Genomic DNA, 26497 nt, shown 5'->3' with positions numbered 1-26497 from the left:
TGTTTCCTGCAGGTATGCATCGTGCAAAAGAGGGACACAGAGAAGATGTACGCCATGAAGTACATGAACAAACAGCAGTGCATAGAGAGAGATGAGGTCCGAAACGTCTTTAGAGAGCTTGAGATCCTTCAGGAAATTGAACATGTTTTTTTAGTTAATCTCTGGTGACTATCCGATGTTTTTACACTTTCTGTGTGGTCTGATGTGCGTCGTCCTGCTTTATGTGTGTGTGTGTGTGTGTGTGTGTGTGTGTGTGTGTGTGTGTGTGTGTGTGTGTGTGTGTGTGTGTGTGTGTGTGTGTGTGTGTGTGTGTGTGTGTGTGTGTGTGTGTGTGCGTACGATCACCTTTTAGGAAATCCCCGATAGACGGGTGCATGCTTCCCTCCCGGCCTGATTCATGTGCTTGGTGTTAATATCCTGCTTGTTGTTGTGCATGCGCTTCATTCATCATGTGCAATACAAAGAGATAAAAAAAAAAAAAAAACTTTTACATTGCAAATTAATAGTTATCGCCATATCAGACATGCGTATCGCCAAAAAACTGACAGATTACGTTAATTGTGTTTCCATGCACTGTGCATTCATGCTCTGCAAGAGAGCAAAAGTATTTTGAACAAGAAGAAACGTGTTAATATTCACAATTCACTGACTTAACATTGTGCAATTAACTCATTGTTAAACATAGTCATCGATTGATTAAATTATTTGATTACATTCCAGAAATCAAGTTGACTTTGGTCGGAGGTACAGAGGCACGCTGGGAAAATCTTTATAAATATTAGGCTTAGTTTTAAGAATCACAAGCTTTATCAATATTACAGTTTTTTTTTGTCCCTATTGTGTGTTATAAAAGAAATACTGTAAGAGAAGCAGTTTTAGTTGGTATACCTTGTATTCAGAGAGCATTTTAAAACAAAACGATTGTGAGTGCTGTCCCAATTAGACTCCCTCTCTGTCGGGGAACGAATATAAAAAGGTCTGAGACGATTTTGAATGAAATATTTATGGGAGAAATTTCCGGCAGCGCATGTGTGGATTGTTGTTAGCGCTGTCAAATAAGAAGTTTTGGTCCAGATTAAGTTTGAAGGTAAGTTGTATGTGGAGTTTGAATGTTCTTCTGATAATGAAGTACTTCACTTTCCACTTACTTTTGCATTTTTGTTTCACTTTCACTTTCAAAAAGCAACGTTTTAAAAATAAGTCGGATTTCTATTTTATTTTTTTAAATGAATGAATGAATGAATGAACACTCTGGAGGCCGCTAATGTTGTGACTATCCATCTACTCACGCATATGCAGAAGAACTATTCATCACAGGCGTGGCGCGCAGTCGCAGTGGCAGCGTTTCAGAAAAGTCACGTTTTGCCTTCAGTAAAACACAGGGACAAATAAATGAAAACTGATTCTTGTTATTTGATACCGTACCAGGCTTTTCTTAAAACTGATTAGCAAAACTATCAAAAACTGTCTCACGTAAAGATGCCAGAGTGACTCACTGTTGCCATCTGTCGCACAAAAGCAGTACTGCATTAATTTATAATCTCGTGCCTTTCACACTTGAAACAAATTCCCCTGCAGAAACAAACCGCTATTACCTTAAGAAACAATTTGCACAGGAGAGCTATTTCTGGATATTAATTTAGACTGGGAGCCCACAAAGCACATATTTGATAATTACTGCGTTTTGAAATGACCTGAGTCCTCCCTCGAGTCTGATATGTGGAAATGGAGGCTGCGTTCATTATTCAACACTCATCTCCAGGCGGGACACATTTCTAAATGTAATTGGGGACCTGGCACGCCATTCACGGCATATTACACAAAGCACTTTACCCCCCCCTCCTGTAATTGGTGGAAGGATAGCGCGTGTGCCTATCTGCTCAGAGCGATCATCGCCAGAATTTAGTTATTCACAGTTTCTGTGGCGAATTGATTAAGTGTGGAGGGCGTGCAGATGAGCCGAGACAAAGTCGGGTCCCGGGGTTCCTGAATGGTTCAGGTTCAGTCTGCAGGATGTTTTCTCCTCGTGAAGAAGACACTCCACTAGAACAAACTGAGGGCTTTTTAATGAGCGTACAGTAGTAGCTGTGTGTATTTTTTATAATTCCCCGCAGGAGCGCGGCGCTGCCAAAGCCTTCTGTGTTCTAGTTTTCCATGTGGTGTGCCGCTCCGCTCTCTTCCTCTCACACTCTGGACCCAGCACTTTTTTTTTCTCCGATGCCCATTAGTGACAAATGCGCTCATTGGCGGCTAAATGGGAAACAGACTTTTCACACCTCCTCTTTTTGTTTTAAGAAGCTCCAGAGTGCCTGTCGATCTCACTGCGGGGACATAGCAACCGTATACCCAACCAGCTTTCAACTTTTTAAGCTTATGTCAGTCCCACACAGCATTTTGTGTGTATTGACTTTTTCATAGCCTCACGCGTGCAAACAGTCGTGATCTCAAGGCTAAACAATTCACCATTGCTGATTCACCTTAGTCAAGTCGTTTTGGTGAGTTTTGCTTTCAGAACTGGTTCACAGGCGTCAATAAAATGTACTATTGTGCGATCACAGCTCGACTTTCTTATTTTCTGTCAATGTGACTGACGGAGTCCCTTCGAAACATCTGCCCTCACTAATCTAATCTATCAGATTGAAGGACAGCTTCACACTTTTTCTGTCATTAAAAAAAAAAAGTTGGTCAACCATGGAAAACATTTGGCTAACAAATGCACAATGAAGTTGTGACTGGCCACATTTAAATACAAATAAAAATGCATTGAGGCTGGATTGTGATTGATCGAACTGCTCTGGAGGTGGTCAAATATTTGTTGCAACCACATTTACTACTAATGCTCCGCCATCGCTTGCACAATAAAAGTCACTGCAACTGACTCAGTTGGATGGTTGTAGTCTTCTGCAAAAAAAACCCCCAAAATGCATATTTGATGATGCCTGAGTAAGTTTTGCACCCAGTATCAGTTTATAAAGCTCAATTGAAAGCTTCACATCATGAGCAGTACATTGTGCAGAACAATCCCGGTGTGTCTGCATGAGATTTGTTCAGGGACAGAATAGCTCACCTTTGTTTTGGAAGTGTTTAAGCAGGGATGTCAAACTCGCGTTAGTTCAGGGGCCCAAATTGATCTGATCTCACGCGAGATGCACCAGAAACTTTACATTTGATTCATTATATCACTACCAAAACCTGAACATGTTGATATTTTCTCAAAAATGATAAAAAATAAACACAATTTGAAGACTATGTCGATTATGAATTTTTTGTCGCATTCAAAATTGCAGTAACCAATTAGACTTGGAAGCATCTGAAAATCTCACCGAGAAGAATTAAAATGATGAAATAAGTCTCAGTAGAAAACAAGGCCATGGTGGACTGTATATAAATACCAAATATTTCCAGTCTCTAATTAACTTATGATGTGAGAAACATTAGAAAGTCAGGGCTGCACTCCGTGGCTTATATTACTTGGGTCTACACAGTATACAAACAGTCCACATGGGGCAGTGTGTAGCCTATGCTGTTCCTTCCCCCTGGAAGTTCTGCGTCGAGGTTGTATGTGCCGTAAAGTAGTCCCTCCAGTTGTTTGGATAGTAGCTAACCGTCTAACCATCCTTGAAAACTTGCCACAGTTCTTCGGTAGTCTTCCATCTTCATAAGGTTGACGCTGTACCGTCTGGTGCAGAACCCCTCCTTCATTGCCTTTGGAATGAATTTGGTAGCAATCTTGACACTTTCTCTTCAGTTTCGTTTCTGCTCGTGGGCGTTTAAGCCGTGCAAACAAATGTGTTGATTAAACCTCCACCTAAAAACTAAGAACACTGCAGCCTTATTCAGCAGTGCTCTTGGCTGGCAGCTCTTGCTTCATTCTGAATTGCGTGGGGTGCTTGGACCTGCTTTCCATCTTGTATGTCTTGTTTTTTCTGTGACTGGGAAGGAACTGGACCTTTAAGGACAGAAATATATCTGCGTCTGCTTTACATCAGCGGATCCAATAGAATCTAACTTGAAAATCTAACTTGCCTCAGTGCTTTAGTGGTAGTGAATCCGAACCAAACCTCAGTGCTTTGTAGTTTCTGTATAAGCTATCGTTGCAGGAATCAGGTATCGTAGCTTTTCGAAACAGCAGTGTCTCATTCAGATCTCTCCCCCTTCTGGCTGGGAAGCTTTTTTAAAAAGTACAGGCTGATAGCTGTCAAATCTGTAGAAAAAAATAAAGCCTCACGGTGAGGGGAGCAGGAGGCGTTATCAACAGGCTGTTGCCGCCTGCCGTCAAGCTGTGTGACAAGTGTGATATGCCAGGTAAAGCCAGCTGTGTTATCAGGGCCGGATGCAGCTGCAATGGTGTGAGACCTTGAACTCAGGTGTGTGTGTGTGTGTGTGTGTGTGTCAGATTATTTCCCTCACCAGATGTGTCTCAACCCACCAGAGACAGGTTACCAAAATCTCACAAATACTTTTTTTTTTTTTGTCTCTTGCTTCTTGTTATTTGTGGCATTTAAATTCTTTCTTTTTTTTTTTAAGCAAAGCACAACACAGAAAGGTCACTAGTTGATCACGAGTTAAATACAAATTGCCAAAGACACACTTTAAGATCACATTTATTGTGGAGTTAGCAAATTTGCCAACAAGCATTTTGAAAAATACCAAGTTAATCCATGTCTGGTATCACCGGCACTTTGTCGAAAAGCCTGATGTGTGAGTTTAACCCTTAAATTGAAGCATATGTAAACTTGAGCATATGTTTCACAAGGAGCATAAACAGTATTGTTTCTTGTCGACATCAGCTCTAAACTGCACAGGGTCAGCCTTCATCTGAGCACAACTCAGCCCCTGATGTGATCATCCAGAGAGCTCCGTCATGTGTGGTGCATTTATACCGCCATGTCCGTGTCGCATGAAAAAACGGTGCATTTGGGACCCTCATCGAAATCAAACCGTTCAATAAAAAGTTAAACTATAAAGAGGAATAGCTTGTGCATTGGCTTTTTGTCAGGGAAACTGAAAAACCAAAGCAGCTGATGATGATGGGAATCTGTGAAAGTTCATTTATATCTGGACTGGAGGAAAGAATGTACCACAGATTCATGATGTTCTGGACACTTTGAGTAAATATGATCTGTAAGAAGAATGGATAAACTATTCATCTTGTGTTTTCGTCAAGCATTGATATTTCAGTGATTTAGTGGATGCCTGTGTAGGAGACTGAGCTTTCCTTGTGGAGTTTGCATGTTTTCTCTGTGCTGGCAGGGGTTTTCAGCACGCCATCCATTTTCCTCCAGAAACTTTCTCCTTGAGGAGGTGGTGACTATATTTAGTGTCATTGTGTGTGTTAATACTGAAAGAGTGTGTGTTCCGTGTTTGTCCTGTAAATTGTCTCATGGTCTATTCCTGGTGTACTCTGCTTTAGCTAAGAAAAACCCAACTAGATGAAACAGACGGCTGGACGCCACAGTAATTGTCCCATCTTTGGCTCATTTCACTGCATTTGCACAGTTCGTGGACTACAAATGAAGTTTTAACTTGAATTCATACTCCATACACAGAGGGTATGCGTTGAGACGAACCACCTCTGCTCGACACGCACCTCCTAAATTGTCTAAATATGCACGAAGATCTTACGTGCATTTGGGTGAAGTGAGGGTTTTATTGGTAATTCTAGGGTTTATAATACTAATACAGAAACCTAAAACAAGTACAACAAAGGGAGGGCCAAACAGATACTGCCAAACAAAAGGGGAAAACAAGGTGGCAGTACCGAATGGCTACCTATATAAAGACTGATTAACTAAAACAAACAGGCAGCTTCTACTCTAGAAGGCCATTAACTATGGTTTCAAACAAAACAGGTTTGCTCAACAACACAAACAAAAATGTCTAAGTGACTCAAAAACAAAGCAGCTAGTACCTTCACTAAGCTGCTTGACCAAGTTGAATTTATCTAAGACTTAACGAGAAATCAAAACACGAAGACCAGAGTGGAGCACAGTTCACACACACACCAAAGTTTCCTGAGGCAGACTGAGCAGACACATCCCACAACAGCCAACCTGAGGAGTCTGCTGGAGCGGTTTAAATGGTATCCAGCTGGTGGGCGGAACCCAGGCAATCAGCCGACATCCTCCAATCCGAACGCTCCACATCAGAACAAGGAGGAGGAGGAAGTCTGTGAGGGCACCTCCTGTCTGTTTTTCACAGCAAAAGCAACACATTAACACAGAGGTGGAGGTGAGACAGTACGGCCTGCGGGCTGTAACAGTACACCATGAGGGCTGTGATTTGATTGATCCACTCTATCATGTCATTGGGGCATGTGATCCAGGTGACTTTATTGGAGAAGCACTGTTAGATTCAAGAGTGAACATCACACATAGGTCCAGGGGCAGGGCAGCATATTCTGGCTGGTCATAATTACTTATTATGACCGGAAAACAAACACTACCAACAAGTTACATGCAGTTTTACAACCGAGCCTTCTACCTCCCCCTAGTGTTATGGCGGTGAACTACTTAACCTGCACGTGCAACCTCTACACCAGACTTCCAGGGCTGAAGGAAATGCGTAGAAGCTACGTACTACCCGATGCATTCTGAAGACACAGTGGTATTTATTAGCCTTTAGTCTCCAGGTCACATCAGTGACGCCTCCCTTGCAGTCAATCCGTGTCCACAGACCTACTACCTACTTATCCACCATGTTTGTGAGCAGTTTCACTTACGATTACGAACCAAAGTGCCAGAAGGTACAGCTGCACTCAGATGTATCGACTTGCCAATAAAACAAGGGCCAACATATGTTTGCTAGAATACTGTATTTCTGCTCAATAAAGCAGATGTGCTGTCAAAATATGACCAGATATATAGTTTAAATTACTCGCATCCTCATTAAGTAAGCTCTGGGTATCATCTTCGGGGACTAAAGTCTGGCTGTGATGAGTGCGCTTTCTGTACAAAAAAAATGCTTCAGAAGGAAAGATTTTTTTTCCTCCCTCTTAAAGCTGTAGAGAGTAGAACACTGAGCCATAAAGAAAATTGATTTCTTGCTGAATTCTATAGTAAGTTCTCTTATTTCTGCCCCAGTTTCTGAAATACTGTGTGAGCATCTGTGCGTGACAGCAGCAGCGCAGGTTATTTGTTGCCCATACCTGTGTGCATCTCATAAGCCGCATGCTTCATTTGTCGGCTCCTTGAGACATCTCAGCCAGGCCGCTAATGAGATAGGACTGATGAGAACGCTTGCTTCATCTTGCCTTTGCAGCTCATATAACCACTCAGAAAATAATTGGTTCACTGCATGGGAACGATGTTTAACCAGTACACCCCCAGATCCCACAGTTGGGATTCCCAGCACTTGACCTTTGACTACTTTGGGTACGTTATTAATGGATGTGTAGTGGACCAAATGGGATTGTTGGGAACTACCTATTTTCAGATACAAATGAAAAAAGAAGGGAAAGAAAACTACCCATGAGACGTAGCAGCTTTGATGAAGCTTCACAGGAGTGATTTTATTGATATAGTGCCAGAAAGGAGCTGAAAGTGAGGCAGCCGCAGACGAGAGAGAAGGCAGGAGAATCCACCAAACAGCTGTCAAAGGAAGCAATGATTGCCACTATCGCACGGAGAGAGGAGGATCCATCCAGTCGAGAGGAGGGGTGCACAAGACAGCACCAAGAAAGTATTTGGCATTGATTTATTTTGTCAAGAAAGAGATATGCAGACTAAGGGGATTTGTAAGGTTTCCTTCAGTTCGTACCTACACACGTCTAAGCACTGGGGGGGGGGGGGGGCTTCATTGAGAGACGTGTCGAGTCCCTGCACTGATTTCGAACAGGTCCCTCTGCGTTGTGAGAAAAATTTCATTAGACGCCACACCGTAAAAGCCCACACCGAATCCCATCGGCTCGGAGGGAGGGGGAAAAAAAAAAAAAACTGTATTAAGCTGGGCGAATGTCAAGCTTGCAGCCCACGACGGTAAATTTGCTGCGACCATTTCCTTGCCACACGAGTGATGCGTACAAGTGGAGGGTTGACTGAATGGATTACCCCAAGATGAAGGAAAAATTAACTATCATCTGCTGTGCACACCAAATCCACATAAATCCTCGTAAGGATTTGTGACACACGAGAAGACACAGACTTCTTTTTTCCTCTCGGGATGTTTGGAACCCCTGAAGCACAGGGGTCACCTCGGCCCACCCAGAAAGCCGGGCATAGCGGCGAATCTGATCTCTTGCTCTATAGAGTATATTACGTCATTATGAGGGCATGTTTTTGCCTTGAAGCGTTACATCACAACAGATCACTCTCAAATAGCATCAGTCGTTCTCTCCAAGGGCCCCGAGGCGCACCAGTAAATCACCACCAAATAGACGCCGCCGCAGCGCTGTTGAAGAATGGCAGCGATGGCCGGAGTGGTTGTTGTTGTTTCAACTGTCATCAAAGACTTACAGCCTTCCCAGTGCCCCTTGGGATCATCTTAAAGGATTTCAAAGGTTGCAAAACCAAAATGGGTGAGTCATCCGGAAGAAGAACATAGTGCCTGCATAGCGTTGTCCATTCTTTCATCACAAAGCGAGCCAGTAGAGTGGCGAGGATGGATGAGCCCCATCCTGTTCTGCCTCCATTAGGGATATTGATTTTGGGCCTGAATGGAACAACGCCTTGGGAGACTGTGGAACAAATTAGCCTCCATACCCCGAGTCAGCAGTTATAACAAGCTCTGCGAGGAGGGCTTGCCCTTAAATCATCCTCATAAAAGGTGAAATATGGAATTATTAACAGAGCAGGAGTCAGTTTCTCCAGTAAATAATTGAGCTTCGTGGGATTATTTTACCTTCGACTTGCAACCTTGAAGGAGTTTCAGTAAACTGACCCACAAACTACTTTTAAAGAGGAACTTTTTTATTTTATAGGACATGGCTTTCAGAGTGTACCTTGTGAAAGCAGGCCAGCGGAGGTGTCCTAAGGCGAGCGGTTGGATGCCGCCGAGAGGAGAGGCAGCGCTCAATCACACGGTTGTTGTTGGAATCCTCAGAGGAGGAGCACGCGACTTTGTCTTGTGATTGAGTCACGCAGCCGACTCCAGCCAGTCATCTACTTTATATAGGCCAATGAAACTTTGCAGACCGGCTCAGGCCAACACGATCACAAGCTCCTCTCCTCTTTACTTTTTTTTTTCTCTCACACTGTCCCTCGATTTCCTTCTTTCCTCCCGGCCTCCCCGCGCTCATTTGTCACTGTGGCCCGATTACTTCAGCCCACACCTTGTTCTCCTTTACAGCCTGCTCACCTTCCTTTTTCTCAGCTGTGGGTGACTGCTGCAGAGTGGTCCTTTCTTGGACATCTCCATGTGCCCTCCTCATGGTTTCTGACAGTACCGACTCTCACTTGACCTTAAAAAAACTGCCAGGCATTTTTCCGACCATCTGTTTCTTTGTGCTCATTATTTATCTCAAAGTGTAGCTGAGGTGCTCATAGAATCAGACTATACGCTAAACTATATTTGTGTCCACAGCTTTACCACAGATGAAACATTTTTGAATTGTCAGTTTTACATATAATTTTAGTCTCTTTCAGGTTTTTTTTGTTGTTGTTTATTTGGTATTTGAGGACTTCGGTTGATTAAATCTGCAAAAAGCACCGGGCAGTTCTGCAAGAACCACTTTCTCCAATGGGTAAAGTTGAAAAAGTCTCCAACACTGTTGGTTTAAATGAGAAAAATATACCACGAGTTGCTAATCTAAATACCAAAATGTGTTAAATAGTTTGACTATTCAAACTCAGAACTTTTTGTTGACCATTCAAGACCTGCTAGCACAGTAAATCCTGTGTTGTGGTCACTGTCTTGAATCAGGTTTTGTATTAATATGGTTTGCCCTAATGACAACTCAAAGAAGAAAAAAAAAAAGAGTCAGTTTTATGGATTGTCAATCCTTTGTTGGGGGTCCTTTGCAGCCCTTTACAGGATCCCTGTGACAAAAACTTGAGGAGTTGAATGGAGCCTTGACTCTGGCTTTGTTTGATAGTTGATGACACATTAGTATTGTCTAAACTATGTGCTATACTGCTCATAACAAACAGTTGCTGTACCTTCATGCACTTTCATCTAAATGATCCATCAATTGCAGTTTAAAGGGGACATATCATGCTAAATCCACTTTTTTAGCCCTTAAATGCATTTTGGTGTATATTTAGAGTGTTTAGAAGTACAGAAAAGTTCAAAGTAGTCTCTTCAGGTGCTCCGTTGATATCTTTATATTCTGTTTTGGTCATATTTTGCGATCGGTTTCGATTTTTCTATTCTCTATTACGTTTTTTGAACAATGACGTCACAGTATTCTCAGCGGAACTGCCAAATTAGGACATCGACGTTTCGAGCAATCCGCCATTTTTGTTTCTCGCTGCGTTTTTGAAGTCCAACCGAAGTTACGAGAGGATAAGTCGAAATGTTCGGTTGTTGGATGTAGTAACCCACAAGCTTCGTTACACCGTCTCCCAGCATCAGAACCTTTTCGAAGTGCCTGGTTGAGTTTTATTTTTCACAGAAATGTACCCACATCTGTGGGTAAGGTCATTTTTGTGTGCGCGAATCACTTTAAGGACGACTGCTTCAGCAACCTCCGCCAGTATAAAGAAGGATTTGCCGAAAGACTTCGTCTGATTGAGCGGTCGGTTCCTTCTATCTATGGAGACGACGAACAGAGCACTTCGGTAAGCTGTATATAACGCTAAAAAGTGTGATGATAAGACGTCCCTGTCATTGTTTTGTTAGCATTAGCAGTTGCACCGTCTTCATATGTTAGCGCTGTGTGCTCGTTTTAGATTATAATGTAACTTCTGTGTTAAATAGTCGTTGTAATACAGGCAGTATTGTAGTAGTGGGCATGGATGGAGAAGTTAGTGTAAATATAGTAACACACCATTGCGTTACATCCATATGAAGACGTTGTTCTGAAGGTGCATCATCGTCATTTTCATCTCGCTCCGCCGGGTCCGACTCTGGCTCCAACATGTATGGCTGGATGGACAAATCTTCCGTTGTTGACATTTTGTAAATAATGTGTGAATATAAAGTTTCTGCGCCGCTAGATAATTGTATCTGTTCTATCAAACTACAAAGATGGCCGAACAGGGTGACGTTGAACCGAGTGTGACCTCTGCAACCTGGAGAGGAGGAGGGGTATGAAGTGTGTCATTTGCATTTGAAGAGACCGCCCCAAAACGAGTTGCTCTCAGAAGCGCATCAGAAAAGGGGTTGAAAAGGGGCCTGTGGAGCTATAATAATGAGGAATTCAGACCCAAGCATTGCAGTTTCGCGTTGTATAGACCACAACTGTATGATTTATATGTAAAAAGGAAGGATTTAAAAGCATGATATGTCTCCTTTAAAGTTAACAAAGCTGCCTTTTGATAGTGGACCGCTTCATTTCCAGGCACATTTCTCATGTCTCAGTGTTGCTTTTTTCCATTGTTCCTACTAAATGCTGAAAAAAAAAAAAAACATCAGCCTTTCAGTATAGATCACAAACTGAAACGTTTCAGCTGTCTTTCTCTAAACCCAGCCCTTGTGTGTATTCTGTCCCTCACAAAGCAGCACTGCCCTTGAATACGAGCTATTGTTTTTGGATGTTGTTGAAAATCCTCAGCCACAAAGTCATTCAGAAAGAGACAGTATTCTAGGCAGTCAGGATGGGACTCAAGGGAAGACCCAATGCGTGCTGGATAAATTGTACATAGTTGAGGTAAGGAGTACCTTGGGGTGTTTGAGGAAAACACTTTAGGAAATGGCCAGAAGGTGGAGGTGGGCTTGTACTTCTTCACTTGAAACTAAAAGCGTGTATGACCTGTTTTTGAGCATGCAGTGAGGTAAAAGGGTTAACGTAGTCCAGATACAGGACTGGCTCTTGATATCTCACATATAAGAAATACGGTAATTGTCTTGAAGAGGGAAAAAAATAAATAAAATGTATCTCGAGAGTAACTTCTGTACCCCAGTAAACTCACAAAGTGGATTTTTGCTTTTGGAAAAGCTGCAATCACTGTCGAACAGTCGTTATTTGGCTGAAGCACTCTGCCTCCATGACCTGCTGCTACTGTACTTGAGACTGAAGTAAGAGCCAGAAAACAAAAGGAGGGACGAATGTCTTCAAATAATATTTCTGAACAAGTACCTTTCAACAAATACACCTGGCTTGTTTCTCCACTCTCCCTCCACCGGTATCCCTTCCCCCTCCCGAATAGTGAAAATCTTTTCAATGATGTTTTGGACTGTCAAACCTGTGGTCTTCACATTTGGATGGTTTGGGACAAAGTGTTCCTGAAAATAAAAGGAATAAAGTAGTTTGTGTTCCTCCCCAATACTGCACTTTGGCAAGAGTCTCAAAGGTGACATGGCTTGTCAGCACTGAAGCTCTCATATGCTGCAGTTGTCGACCCGTATCTGACATCTCCTTGTCACCTCAGTGAAAGCGGGGAAGGAAGTGACAACCGGACCGAGCCGAAGCCGCTCTCTCTCTTGCCTCCTTTTCTTTAAGCACTCAAGCTGTGGAGACCGTTTTGTGGAACGCTGAGATAGCCAGGGCGGCCTCAGAGGAAGCTCATCTGTCAACTAGATAGCAGGTATCAGACTGTGACAATGAGGTGATAAAAGGGTGGCGTAGTGGAATCCCTGCCAAAGGGAGACAGCGTCCCGTGGCTGGCCATCTGCTCAGGCCGCCCTGTTTTAATAGCGAGGCTGATCTTTAACGGGTCGTAGCAGGTTAGTTTGCAGTCTGATGAAGGTGGACTCTGTTGTCACTTTCTATTGAGTGCAAGCAGCACGGTGAGGCAAGAGCGACTGATTCAAGATTGAGCTTATCGCTTTAGAATCAGGGCAAAAGCTTGTGGGATATTTAATGTATAATTAAAGGCTTTTAATGCATCTGACCTCTATGGTATGATTTTATGATGTCAGACAATGCTGCTCTTGTTAACTCAAAATTTTCCAAATGGTTTGTAGAAGTTTCTATAAAATTTAGCTCAGATAATCACTGTTGTTTAACTGTTAATATTTATATCTAATACGACGCAGCACTGAGATTGGGTTTAGCTTTTCAGATATTCAATGCAGATACCAAATAAGCCAACCACTCAATGTATTTAGACAAGTAGACATGGTCAAGATGAGATGCTGAATTTCAAACCTAACATAAGAATGGGGAAGAAAGGTGATTCAAGACATCTTGATTCTGGAATGGTTGTTGGTGTCAGAGAGTATTTCACAAACTGGGATTTTCACACAAAACCATTTCTAGGGTTTACAGAAGAAAAAATAAACAATTTTTTTTTTTTAGATATCCTGTTATTTGTGATGTATGTAAAGGGTAATGTAATGGGAATCAATTGCAAGCTTGGTATCTGAAGGATATCTGTGGAATCTCAAGGATAACCCTAACCCAAACCCACATTTAGTGATTTGACATGTGTCATCAACACACACCAGATCATGCTTCAGTAGGTTATCCAGGATTGCTCTAGAAAGATGTCAATGTCAACTGTTCTGGTTGATAAAGGCATACAACCATGGCTGTGGACATTGTAGTTTTATTCCCCAACTTGGTGGTAGGCTCCGTAATCCATTGCATTTTTTGAAAAAGCTTTGCTATTTTTGTGTTGACTGAATGACGATATGCTTCCCCACCCAGTATCTCTCCTGTCACCTGAAAGGCCAGGCCATTTCATCAATTAACCTACCCTACATTTCAGAAGAACAAAAGTCCTCAACATTTCAGTAAATGGTTTTTTTTCTTCTCAGGCAGAACCTCCATTCTGTGGATGAGATGTGAACGATTTTCCCTTCGTGGCAAACACAAGGGCCCCTGTTCTCACGTATAGAGTGGCAGGAAATTGCACCTGAATGAGACCAATCACAAACTCCCCCCTGAGTGTTCATGGCCAAGCTTGGAGACACAGAAGGAACCTGCCGCTATAAAAAGAAGTAATACCAGGACAGTATCAGGGACAGTAATGGGGAAAACAAAGAATTGGCTCAGTAGCTGCTACACTAAGCCGGGTTTGATAGAAGATATAGCCAAGGCCTTGTTTGTTTCACCTCCTTCGCAGCAACTCGACATGTGGGGGCTATTAAGATATCATTCTGCCTTTATTTCTCTTGAATGAAAAAGTGCATATGCTCTTTCAAAAACTGTTTGCTCATTTGTGCAGCTTCTTGTGTTTTTGCTCAGCGTCTGGGACAAAATTGTTGAGTGGAGTGTTACAAATCTCCACCCCGATCACCGAGAGGCTATGTTTTAATTTGATGTGCATGATTAGTAAGCCTGATTGACAAAAATGCCTAATGGACCACAATCAGCCTTCAATTAAGTCACGTCAAGCGAAGAGGAGCTGTTGGCGGGCCTCAATTTGGCAATCTCGTCTTCTCATTTTGCATCCTTTCAAAAAACCTGCATGCCATTGGTTAATAGTGCATGTTACTCTATGAAATGTGCGCGTTCATACACAAGCCAGCTCAAGCATGCGTTGACATGGATAGATATGCATTATGCATCAATAGTAACTCAACCATGTGTTTGTTTTGGTAAGAGGCTTGGAAAAAAAAAAAAAGACATGCCTTCTCCAGATTCTGCGCACATATTACTTACTGCCCTGTTTGTCCATGTTTGGCTTCTTCTACACATGCATGCATTAGTTAAACGTGTGCATCGCACCATGTGTGTGCAGGCAAGTGCATGTTCTGTGTGTGTTCGCGACTTGTGTGCAAAGTCTTTGCATTTGTTGTTGCAGCGTGTGTTTCCTCCCTGTCCTGCGACTCGACTGAGCATCTTTGTGTTGCCCCTGCTGGCCCCAGGTACTCCTTCCAGGATGAGGAGGACATGTTCATGGTGGTGGACCTCCTGCTGGGAGGAGACCTGCGCTACCACCTGCAGCAGAACGTCCAGTTCAGCGAGGACGCTGTCAAACTGTACCTCTGTGAGATGACGCTGGCGCTGGACTACCTGCGGAGCCAGCACATCATCCACAGGTATGGCTTTATCAATTCAGTTGAAGCTGCCGACTAAACAGAGAAAAACAACGTCTAACAAGGAGGGTTGCATGATTTGTCTATTTTTATTTGAAGTTTTACTATTTTCGTATCAGGTATTTAAAAAAAAAAAAAAATGTCTTTACACCACATACCACTATAAGCTAGAGCTCCAGTACCACTGGTTGGACACAAAGCGCAGTTTGAAGTCATTACAACGGATGGCATAACAGAGTTCTTAACAGAAATTTAAAAATTACAAGACTGCAGCAACAATTTAGCAGTGATTTTCCATCCAAGTATCAATCTGAAGAACACGTATGTGTTTTGTGATAGCTTTTTCAAATTTGTCATTGCAAAAAATAAAAAATAAAAGCGATAAGGTGCTCTCCATGTATCTCAAATGCAGGATTACGAGCTTATTTCAGAGTTGTGAAGTCAGATCCCAACACATGTATGAATTTACAGTGTTCTTGTGAAATAAATACGGTCACACAACAACAGGCTTAGACACATCAATAGTGTTTAATGACTTTTCTGATCAATTGGAACATTAACTCAGGGTGTCTCCGAGCAAGTCACCTCATTTGAAGTTACCTCAATGATTTGAGTCTTGTACTGAATGAATGTTTTCGTCTGCTCCCTTCAGGAGTCTCCACAGCAGATGATCTGCTTCTCTCCCATCCCCTCTCCATGTTTTCACTGCTTACATCAATCGTTTTGAAGGCCTTCCTGTTTTCCTCTCCAACATTCCTTGTCACATCTAACCTCTATCTCTCTTCAGCACAAGTCCAAAACATCTAATCCTGGATTATAAACTGTTCAATCTCAACTGCCTCTCTCATCTTGTATCTCTGTCCTTAATGCTCACGAAGCATCTTCATCTCAGCCTCCTCTGTATTAGACACTTCCACTGTCTCCAAGCCAAACATCACAGCTCGTCTCACTGCTGTATTGTAAGCCTCCCCTTTCACTCTTGATCGTATCAGTCTGTCACACATTAATGTTAACTCTTCTTTCCACCCACTCCAATAAGACCACCACCTCTCCAGGTTTGTTTGTAGAACAGAGTGTCATCTGCAAACATGGTAATCCAACCGCCTTACCTCACCTGTTATCTGGTCTATACCTATTGCAAACAAGAAAAGGTCTGAAGGGCTTCTTGTGTCACCTTACCTTGAATGTGAAGCTACAAAATGTTGCAGAATAGGATCAAGTGTTCTCCTTTGTGTGTTCATAAATTCCTATTATATTGATCACAGACATACATCGTGCAGTAGAGACAGTAAATCCCCAAATAGATCCATTAAAATGGTTATCTTCCTCAGTAATCACTCATGAAATACACCAGCGTCATCCCATTGCATCATTTACTTAAATCAGAAACTCTGAGCTACACTTCAAAGCTCACATTTTTTGTCGTTAATGGAAAAAGAATACTGAAGATCAGCTCAAGGTCTACAACTCTTTCCAAAAAGTTGTGCTTTTCTCTGCTCTGTCTCTCCAATTCTGCAATTCTCATTGGTTGTTTGTGAACACTTGTGATAAGCACTTCAGGGTAGAATTCCACCGCCAGGACGAATTTAAGTGTTTCCTTACTTCCAGATTTGCGCAAGTACATTACCTCTGCTTGGTACCACAGGGAATACTGCAGTAATCTGGTGTTTTCTTGTTGTGTAAGCACTCTTTTCATATCACAAAGTCACTGTATCTTTCTAACTGACATTACATGCAGTTCTCCAGGCCAGAAACATGAGTCAAGTGTCTGAGTTTGGCCTTTTTCTTATGCCCCCACCTCCGTCATGTCCTGTTAACTAATCTCACCTGCTTCCGCTTTGACCTCTGGGTTTAGTCCTGTCAGCTGACACCACATTATTCTCTCAGAGGTGCACATTGTGTCCTACAGCTCCTTGGAGAGGACAGTGGCAATCGTTTTCCTGAAGAGCAAATTCTGCTCTTTACATGAATCAACCATAACATTAATACCAGATATTGTGTTGTTGACACCGAGAGGTTGGCAGCAGATCTTCAACTTCAAGTCTTTACCACCATCAACAGTTCATATTCTTTCTGCCTAATGCCTCCCACTCACTAACAGGTGCCATGAAAAAGAAATAATCAGTGTTAATCAGTTCACCTTTCTCGACTTTAAATAGTTAGAAAGTGAACAGAAACAACTGAGCTTGATTTCTGGAGTTCATGTGTCAAATCTTTTTTAGTTATTGACAAATCTGGATGTCACACAAGTCAGGTTTGGTACATGAACCCTTTTTGGAATTGGCCTGCAGATATAAACAAGAAGCATAGTCTGGATAGATGCACATATTACCTCAATTACCTTTTTTGAATGTATCGTTCGCAGTCAATAATGCTAGGCGCAGCATGCTGGGTTTTTAAATTACATATGAAAACAAGCTGCATGGTTTATCTTCGTTACAGATAATTCATGCATCAATTCCCCAAAAATATTTTAATTTGATTTTATCGGACTGCGGGACAATTTTTTTTTAGTTCATCTATTTCAAATGTGCCTTTTTCTTTTTCTTTTTTTAAGGAGGGCATCTTGTTGAGAAGGGAATGTTGTTGTATTATCTTTGCAAAAGTTGAGTTTCAACATATATTTGTGAGTGCAGTGCTGAACTATACTCAGACAATGGTGAAGTCCAATTCAATCAAAGCAGTGCTGCATGTGGACCTTTGAAGGTTACAAGTCAAGATTGGTTTTTTTTGTTTCTTTTTTTTGTACCTTGCTCTCCAAGGTCTCTCCAGAGATATTCTCTTATCGTGATATTCTGCAGTCACCATGAGGAAATTCTTGACAATTCTATTGTATTAAATCATTGCTTCATTTCACAAAATAGCAAACGCATATGATTGGTTTTGCCAATCGCCACATAATCTAAAGCTTTACTTATGTCGCTCCTGTTTATCAAGATCTCAACGTCACATTGGTGTTCCTTCAGTGTCTCCGCGGACCAATTTCACAGCCTTGTTTTCATTGACAATTACTTTACATATCTAATACAGAAGACACACACACACACACACACACACACACACACACACACACACACACACACACACACACACACACACACAGGTTTTTTCCATTATTGTTCCCATCCATCATCTTGCAGCAGGGTGGACTCGCTGTCCGCGGCTCTTTGTCCAAATCTGCTGAGCGCAGCAGGAAGTGTGTGTGCAGTCCAGAGTAAAGTGAAAGAGCTGGGTCTCTGCAGACTGCAGATTTAGTGCCACAGATGGCTGAAAAACTGTTTGAACCTCATTCAGAAACCTTATTTGGGTTACCTTCCAGCCTTCAAACATCAGTGTGTGTTTGCGTTTGTTTTGTGTATCTTGCAAGGACCATACCGTTGTTTGCCGACAGCCTGTGAGGACCTGCTCGGGAAACAGGTCATCACCGTAGATAACTTTACATTTTGATACAGACATTTGGATAAGGCTGGGGTGATGTGCTATTGAATGGGTCTGATGTGGTGGAAACACAATAGTCTTTCATTTGTACTGTCTTGGGATAGAAAATGACAAACAACATGATGATAAACAACATGTTTTCCCACAAGCTGGTTCCCCGAAATAATAAATCAATAGTTTCACACGTAATGGCAGAATGAAGGTTTTTCCAAGTATATCTGAGTAAGCCATCAAATAAAATGACTCAAAATTAATGCATTTCTGTTTTTAAGATAAAACTATTTATTGTATGTAAGCTAATAAGTCTTTGAGACATTAAATTAGTAAAGGTTTCGAAGAAAAATTCAAATGAATAAGTTGTGCATTTTGAAATGATTCTTTTTTAAATGTAATCAAATTAGATAAGAATATTATTAAGACAATGGCACAACTATCCAATTACACTATTGGTAACTTTATTACATTTGAAATGGCAAAAGTTATTACATTACATGTTGTTACACTGAAACAACAAAGCTGCAAGGTTGCATACACTTTCATGCATTATGTTCACACATTTTCTTTTACGATTATGATGTCCTAATCTCAATCCAAACTGTGTCCTGAATTGCAGAAGGTAGGCATAATTAGAACTTTAGTTGAGTCACCACCATTCAAATGTTATATCAGCCAAACAAAGTCTGGTTTTTTTAAAGACCTCTCACCACCTTCCAGCGGAGCTGATCTGTTCAGACTGCAAGTAATACACTCTACAAATAAGAACCTCATGTTGAAGGAGCAGTCTGACTCTGTCAGAAATATGCTGACTTTCATTTTTACAAAGACTTAAACATCCGCTCTCATGTTTCGATAAGGTAACTTTTACACAGGGATTCAGTTACTCTGGCTCCCTCCCGAGCTTAAACCTCCACCTTGCCAGCACCTCCATCCTTGAAACATCCTAATCTTCTCAAAACCATGGGATTAAAAACATGCACAAGTAGCATTCTTGCAGCTTGCTTTTCTTCTTAGCTGCACAGAGATGGCATGAAAGACTGGAAGATGATGACCGCGGCCGTACTGATGTATATCTGCTGCTAATTTTAGGTGCATAGACATTTGGTTTATGTGGGTAATCTGCATATAAGCACCACAACACCTCAGATTGGAGCCTGACAGTAACAACACAGAGCCCATGAAAGGTTAAAAAAAATAAATTAAGCATCTTACACATTTCTATGAAAAGAATCTGCTTCTATTCAACATATACACACACAGAGAGAATTGCATTTGCTGGTGTTGCTCTGCAGATTTACAGATTCTCCTGACGGGTAATCTCAATATGTCACTCCTTCGTTTTACAGCATGACAGGTAGCTTCTTCCCTCCCCTCCTCTAGATGACAGAGATGTCCACATTTCCAAACCGCTGTTAGAAACAGGTGACAGATGCCCCCTCCTCTTGACTCTGGGTGTTGTTTTTTTTTTTTTTTTTTTCTCTGACGTGTCTGTCTGCGCCCTGAGTAATAATCCAATCCCCGGGTATCCACAGCCTCCCCCCAATTTTTTTTCTCCCCACCCTATAAGTTTTTGACAGGAGAATACTATACAATTATTTTGTTGCACCAACTGAAGGAAGAAGGGTCTCCGGTCTCCTAGCAACAGTCAGCTGCCACCGTGCCCGAGGAGGTAAAATTAGTCCTGTGAGGAGGAGAAGACGAAGCAGGGGAAGTATAACCAAAGAGTCCCTTTATTTCCCCTCTTTTCTTTCCTCTTCCTCCTCATTTCCTCCTCCTCCTCTCACCAGGCTGCTTCATTTATCTTCTTGTGTTAAAGACTCTGCTTGTCGGATCACCCCACGCCACAATGGAGGCTTGTTCCTGTGCAGAATAAGACTCTACGTTACATGCCGTTTTCATGTCGGACTGCTGGTTCTGCGCTTCCCGCAAAACAAATTAAGTGAATTCTTCCCTTCAAACGACACCGCTGTGTGGCGGCCAGATTCTCCTCCTGTGAACATCCATGTGTGCTTTGTACTACTGGATAAATCCTCACCGCCTCCTCCTCCTTCCTCCTTCCTCCCTCCTCCACGACCCACCAACAGTTTTGGCAGATGATATTAGCATCAACTTAACATTGCATAGCCGCAGCGAGCTCACGCGTCCTTTGGGGCGTGTAGACGCTCTCTGCGGGCCGCGTGTATTCTCCACGCCAGTGTGATGTGCAGCATAATTAAATAAGCTGTGTGCGCTCTGTTAATTGCCTGTGGAGCGCTGGAACTGTTATTGTGTGTGTGTGTGCGCGCGCGCGTGTGTGGTGTGTGTGTGTGTGTGTGTGAGATGAGAGTGTGCAGACAAACCCCTTCTGGTGGACTTCAGGGACGAACCTGCAGAAGCCCCCTGGGGAGGCCTCCGCTGATGGCTGGCCTCTGGAACAGCATTTGAAATGCAGCGGAGACGGGAGGAATCTCCCTCTTGTTCTCTCCAGCACACACACACAGACACACATGTTGCACCGAACAAGCAATTCACACAAGCCCCAGCATTCAAACACCACCTACAGGTTTTCACATTTACACACACTGTCTTCCTCGTCCTACAGGGTTTACCCATTTGACCACAATAGATTCAACCAGAAATGACTAGAGCAATTTAGATATAATAAGTTCTGTTTTTATTAATCCACTTTTATGTTTTCCAGTTTGAATTTGACCTTGTTCATAATATCTCCTGGGAAACAGGTGAAAAAACAGGCTGACCTGCTTTAAATGCGACATGTCGTGAAACGAGACATTTTTGTCTGCGGAGACAAAAAAAAACATGCATAGAAAAACGTTAGATCAATGTGTGAAGTTTTTGGAGTGTAAGGGGATGAATCAGAACTACATTTGTCCTCCCATCTCTTACTATCTATAGAAATTAGCGATGTTTGGTTGAATGCCAGATTTGCCTCAAGGTAATGGATGTTTTGATTAACATCTGGTGAGTCTTTATAGACACTTTGCAACCGCCTGGATCATTTTTAAAATTTATTTGACGCCATAAAAATGTGTTTTAATGTAGTAATTATCTGTTTTCCCTTCACTTTCAATTTTTTTCCCTTAATTATATTTTTCAAAAATAAGATAAATAATCATGCTGGGAAAAGACATCGCCCTGACCTCCAGATTTCTCCTACTGCTGCCACTTCCCTCTGCAGCAGTGGTTTGACTGCACAGACGTGGATGTGGAGGTGTGACTGGCATTCTCACCTCACATCAAGAAGTCCATGGTTCAATTCCTATGTCTTTCTTATTGGGTTCTCAAACAGTCCCTCATCCGTCACACTGGTTAAAGTAACTGGTGCCTCTAAATTTGTTCGTAGGAGTGTGTGTGTAATTCTAATCATCTGTATGTTTGTCCTGTGGTGGGCTGGTGACTTGTCCAGGGTTTATGCTTCCAATCACCCATAGATGGCTGGGATACGCTACTTTGTGTTTCAACAGACAACCGACCCAAAAAAGCAACCATGAAAATTCACCAAATTAAGATTAAGTATGAGATCCTTCTTTCTGATTAATGTCTCTTTTTATGTCTTTTTTTTTTTTTTTTTAGAGATGTCAAGCCTGACAATATCTTATTGGATGAACAAGGTGAGGAGATGACTCATTATGTATCTCAATGTACAGTTATGAATTACATGAAATGACCCAGCAAAGCTTCGCATGTCTTATCCTTTTTTGTTCAGTCAAACAAGTCATCTTAATGTAGAAATGATTTCACGCTGGAACCGTAATGAGGCTGGTTTCACAGACTCGGAACTAATACGATAAAACTGTGTGAAAAGTGAGAACGACATAGTGGCTAAAGCCTCACAAACAAAGTCAACATTGTGACAAGGGTAACACACAGAAATGACCCTTTGGGCGACTAATAAGTCACAGCAGGAGCCAGGTCAGTGGACACGGGAATGTTTGACTGACACATGAAGTAATGAGAGCACATTGATTCAGTGTACCGAAACGCCTCCTCTCAAGTCAACCAGAGACGTGTGCTTGAAAAGTTTGATGGATTTCCTTGTCTGAAAGTTCATTTTGTGTTTCTTAGGTCACGCTCACCTGACGGACTTCAACATAGCAACAATAATAAAGGACGAGGAACGAGCCACAGCCTTGGCCGGAACCAAGCCCTACATGGGTATCTTTGATTTGACGCTTGACTTCATTTGAATTTATGCTGTAAACCTGAGATTAGTAAGGTTTTGGGTAAATTTTTTGGTGTAGCTGAAACAATGGTACCCAAGAAATTGCAAAAGAAATTCATGTGTAGCTTTTCCAAATAAGTCCAATCTATGGTTTACTACAATGTACTGGATTTGAACACTTGTGGTATATAGTGGGCCAAAATTCTATACAAATTGATGTTGGTGAAAACTAATTTATGAGTCGAATCATCTAATGATTGTGTTTTCTTTCTCCTTGGATTGTCAGTCGTCCATGATCCAGCTAAGACAAAGGCTAATTTCATAAAAAACATTTCATGTCGTCCCTGGATTTCCTGCTCTTTGTTGGATTTCAAAAATTAATAGGCTAAGATGTCCTTCTTTTGTGACACTAAATACACTAAATTCATTGTGTAGCTCTGTCCCCTGAGTCCACTTCACTCCAGAATTTGAGTGTTTTCTTCCACAGACCAAACCTTTCCATTGAGACGAATCAAAACTAGTCACAGTTGCAACTTTTGGGCTTCACTGACATCTACTGAATTTTCAGTTATATGACATTTATCAAGTCAAATACCCTTTTTTGAAGTATTATTGAAAGTGAAAACTAATTTGTAAACCCTCCTCCAAATTCTAAAAAGAAACAAGCTTGTCTGTATTTTTTCATCCAGCTGACAAACAACATAATCTTCACTGTGAAGATTAAGAATCTAAATTCTTTTGGCTGTTTGCTTTGTTATCTTAAATGTTTAAATGTGCTGGAGTTTAGTTGATTTGAGCGAGCGGTTTCTGGCATTGTTGTAGAAAACAACCTCAGCAAGATGTAACAAAGCGCCCAGAATTAATTGTAAGCTTGTGAAAACCTTCAAGTAGGGAAGTGATCCAAATTAGATGCTAAAGGTGCCAGACTCGGATATGTGAGAATGAAATCGTGGAAATGACAGATGTTGTGTTTATTTGTGAAAATGTGAGGCGAATGTCCCTTTGTGTTTTGTAATTAGGAAGTGAAAACAAGCAGTTTTTGCTGACATTCAGCAAAGGAAGGCTTTTTTATTTATTTATTTTTTGCCTCTCTCACTCAGCATCCAGAAGCTGCAGTTAGAAAAGCTTTTTATGCTCCACAAAGTGAGTGTGTGTGTCTTGCTGTGCTTTCAGCCCCAGAGATCTTCCAGTCTTTTGTAAGTGGAGGGACGGGCTACGCCTTTGAAGTAGACTGGTGGTCACTTGGGGTGACGGTCTTCGAAGTGCTGCGCGGCTGGGTAAGGCAGGACGGGAGGTTTCTCTTCTTTATTTCATTCTCGTCTTTCTCTCATTCAAATGATGCTGCTCTTCTTCTTTTTTTTTTTTTCTGTTGTTGCGCCGTCTCCACTCCAGAGGCCCTATGACATCCATGCCAGTAACTCAGTAGAGTCCTTGATTCAACTCTTCAGTACAGTCAGCGTCCAGTACAGTCCCGCCTGGCCCAAGGACCTGGTCTCCCTCATGAGGAAGGTGAGCAAGACACAACGGCACCTTTTCACCTTCAGCTCAATCTTACTGAAACATCTTGATGTGAGTTCACAGAATATATTGATAATTTATTCATGTTGCGATATCAACATGTGTAATATACATATTGCAAAAGGTTGTAATCATTTATGTTTGAATGCACTTTGCATTCATGCATGTCGGCGTATTTGGACGGAGCCCGACCGCACCAGACACCCGGGTAGTTGTGAGTGTCTGAGGCCAAAGGGACGGAGACAAGTGAAGTGTAAATTAGAGGCGAAGACGTCAACATCATCTACATAAGTGTTCATGTTTATCACCAATCATGTAGTTATAGCGATACTTAAAATTAGATTTTTTTCTTTTTCTTATGAAAATTGCTGGCGATATGAAGTAAAAATACAGGCAGGCCCATAAGGTAAAACAAGTGAAAACGCATTCAGAACTAAATTTGGTTCTCGTAATTCAAAATGCAAAAAAAAGAAAATATTTGGTTCTTCTTTCTTTTTTGTCTGGTTTGGTTTACAGTTTCTTTTTATGATAAATTACAAACATTCAGGACAAAAACAAAAATAAAAAGACCCCACATTTTGATAACGACAGACATACAGAGAAACACACCTTTTAGCAGTTTTCATCAATGAAAAGACATTCGTGAATTATTTTAAATGGGTCTTTCATGGACGTTCCTTCGATGGATTACCTCGACAAAATCAGGCCTCAGACATTTAATAAATTACTCCAGTTCTTTCAAACGTTGCACAAAAATTCCTTAGTTAAGCCAAACAGAGAAAGGTTGTTTTTTTTCATTCCCACATGTATCCAATCATTTACAGGGAATGTCGTTTGTCGTCATCCATCTTTTTGTCAACGATTTATTACTCCTTCGAGAAATGTATATTTACCTTTCAGTTCTGGAGAAATAATTCCCGAGTAATAAAAGTTTGTATCTGTTGGAAATGTCTTTTATGAGTTTTTATGCTTTCTGTATTTCCTTTCAATCATTTTATGTGCTTAGGCATTCGGCCTCAGAAGCTTCAACTGTATTCATTCACTGTTTTTATATCCAGTGTCTCTTTTTGTTATGATTCATTACATTTCTTTGGTTTGTACAGTGTTTGCAAGATGGCTAAATTAGCTGTAATAAAATTGAAATTCTGTACTTTTTAAGTGCAAATGATTAGCTGTTTTGTTGATTACATATGGACAGAAAACTTTTCATAAGTCCCAAACAAAATGTAATAAAAAGAAAAAAAAATCATGTACTTAGCAGACCATGGAAAACTTCTACTTTTGTATCTTGGAAAACGTGGGCGTAAAAGTAGATGTGTAAATCAGCATTTGGCTTCCCTTTAATATTTTAATGAATGAGGGATTGGAGAGGACTTCAGAGCGTTTCTCGGAGGGAATCTGGGGTGCTTAGAGAAAAGAGGTTGGAAACACATTATGCAGTAATGTTGTCTATTATTGCGATAGTTTTAGAATGCCATGATTCCCAGGGTATGGTTGTGTTGAACGTGAACATTTCGTCTCCAATATGCACAAAAGTGAGCTTGCAAAGTGGAAAAAAAAAAAAATAAGGTAGCGTCAGGCTAATGAGAAAGATCAATCCATCAAAAAGAAAAAAAAAGAGTGTACCAAGAGAGTTACATAGTTTAAGGCTTTATAGATGCAAATGGACAAAATTTGCACTGAAAAACTGGAGAATCAAAATTTATAAATGCAAACTGAAGAGGCACCAGTCTCCTAAATACCCAGAGCTTATCCTCAGAGTAAAAGAACTCATCATTACAGAATATAACGAAGAAACTACATTGCACATATAGTGTGTCATAAGGTTCCTTACACATTTCCTTTGTGATTGTACAGAGTGTGGTGGGGGCGGAGTTACCTGCGTTTACAACAGTAAATATTTGGCTCCCTCATGTGATAAAGATCAGCACTTATGTAGACGATGCTGATGTCTTTGTGCTTTTATATGAATGCGTATGCAGTTCCCATCAGCAGCAGCAGAATTAGAGCAGTTTGTTGACTTTGATCCTTTTCCTCCCTCAATTCATTTTTTTTTTTTTTAATCTGCTTCTGATTTCAGGCTTTGGTTTGAAATATGTTATAATAATGATAATAATATAACAATATAAGTACTGAATGAAGTACAAGCCGTTTTCAAAATGACCGGATGAACAATTCATTGTGTGTGTCAACTTCCTGTCTGGCTCGATGTTGTCTGTACAACTTGACAGAGCTTCTGTCAATAACAGACATGTTGTCGGTGGTCCAGAGCTGAACCGATGGAAAGATGATCATTGTCTCAAATCAATGAATCGAATCTGAAAATAAATGACTCTGATTCCCCAAAGCGCCATCTGAGGG

General features: G+C 41.4%; 1 protein-coding gene across 1 annotated transcript in view; it reads left to right on the top strand.

Moving 5' to 3' along the window:
• stk32c (serine/threonine kinase 32C) overlaps nucleotides 1–26497 on the top strand; it is a 101003-nt gene that overhangs the window by 60610 nt on the left and 13896 nt on the right. Inside the window, exons 3-8 of the mRNA XM_080481058.1 lie at nucleotides 13–164; nucleotides 14851–15024; nucleotides 22030–22067; nucleotides 22522–22611; nucleotides 23792–23895; nucleotides 24011–24127. Of these exons, the coding sequence (XP_080337184.1) occupies nucleotides 13–164; nucleotides 14851–15024; nucleotides 22030–22067; nucleotides 22522–22611; nucleotides 23792–23895; nucleotides 24011–24127 (675 nt within the window). The remainder of the gene's footprint in view (nucleotides 1–12; nucleotides 165–14850; nucleotides 15025–22029; nucleotides 22068–22521; nucleotides 22612–23791; nucleotides 23896–24010; nucleotides 24128–26497) is intronic.

This window comes from Lipophrys pholis (genome assembly GCF_963383615.2).
Source record: "Lipophrys pholis genome assembly, chromosome: 15".
NCBI lineage: Eukaryota > Metazoa > Chordata > Actinopteri > Blenniiformes > Blenniidae > Lipophrys > Lipophrys pholis.
Note: the sequence above shows the minus strand (reverse complement) of the source record. Positions and strands in the feature narration are given on the sequence as shown.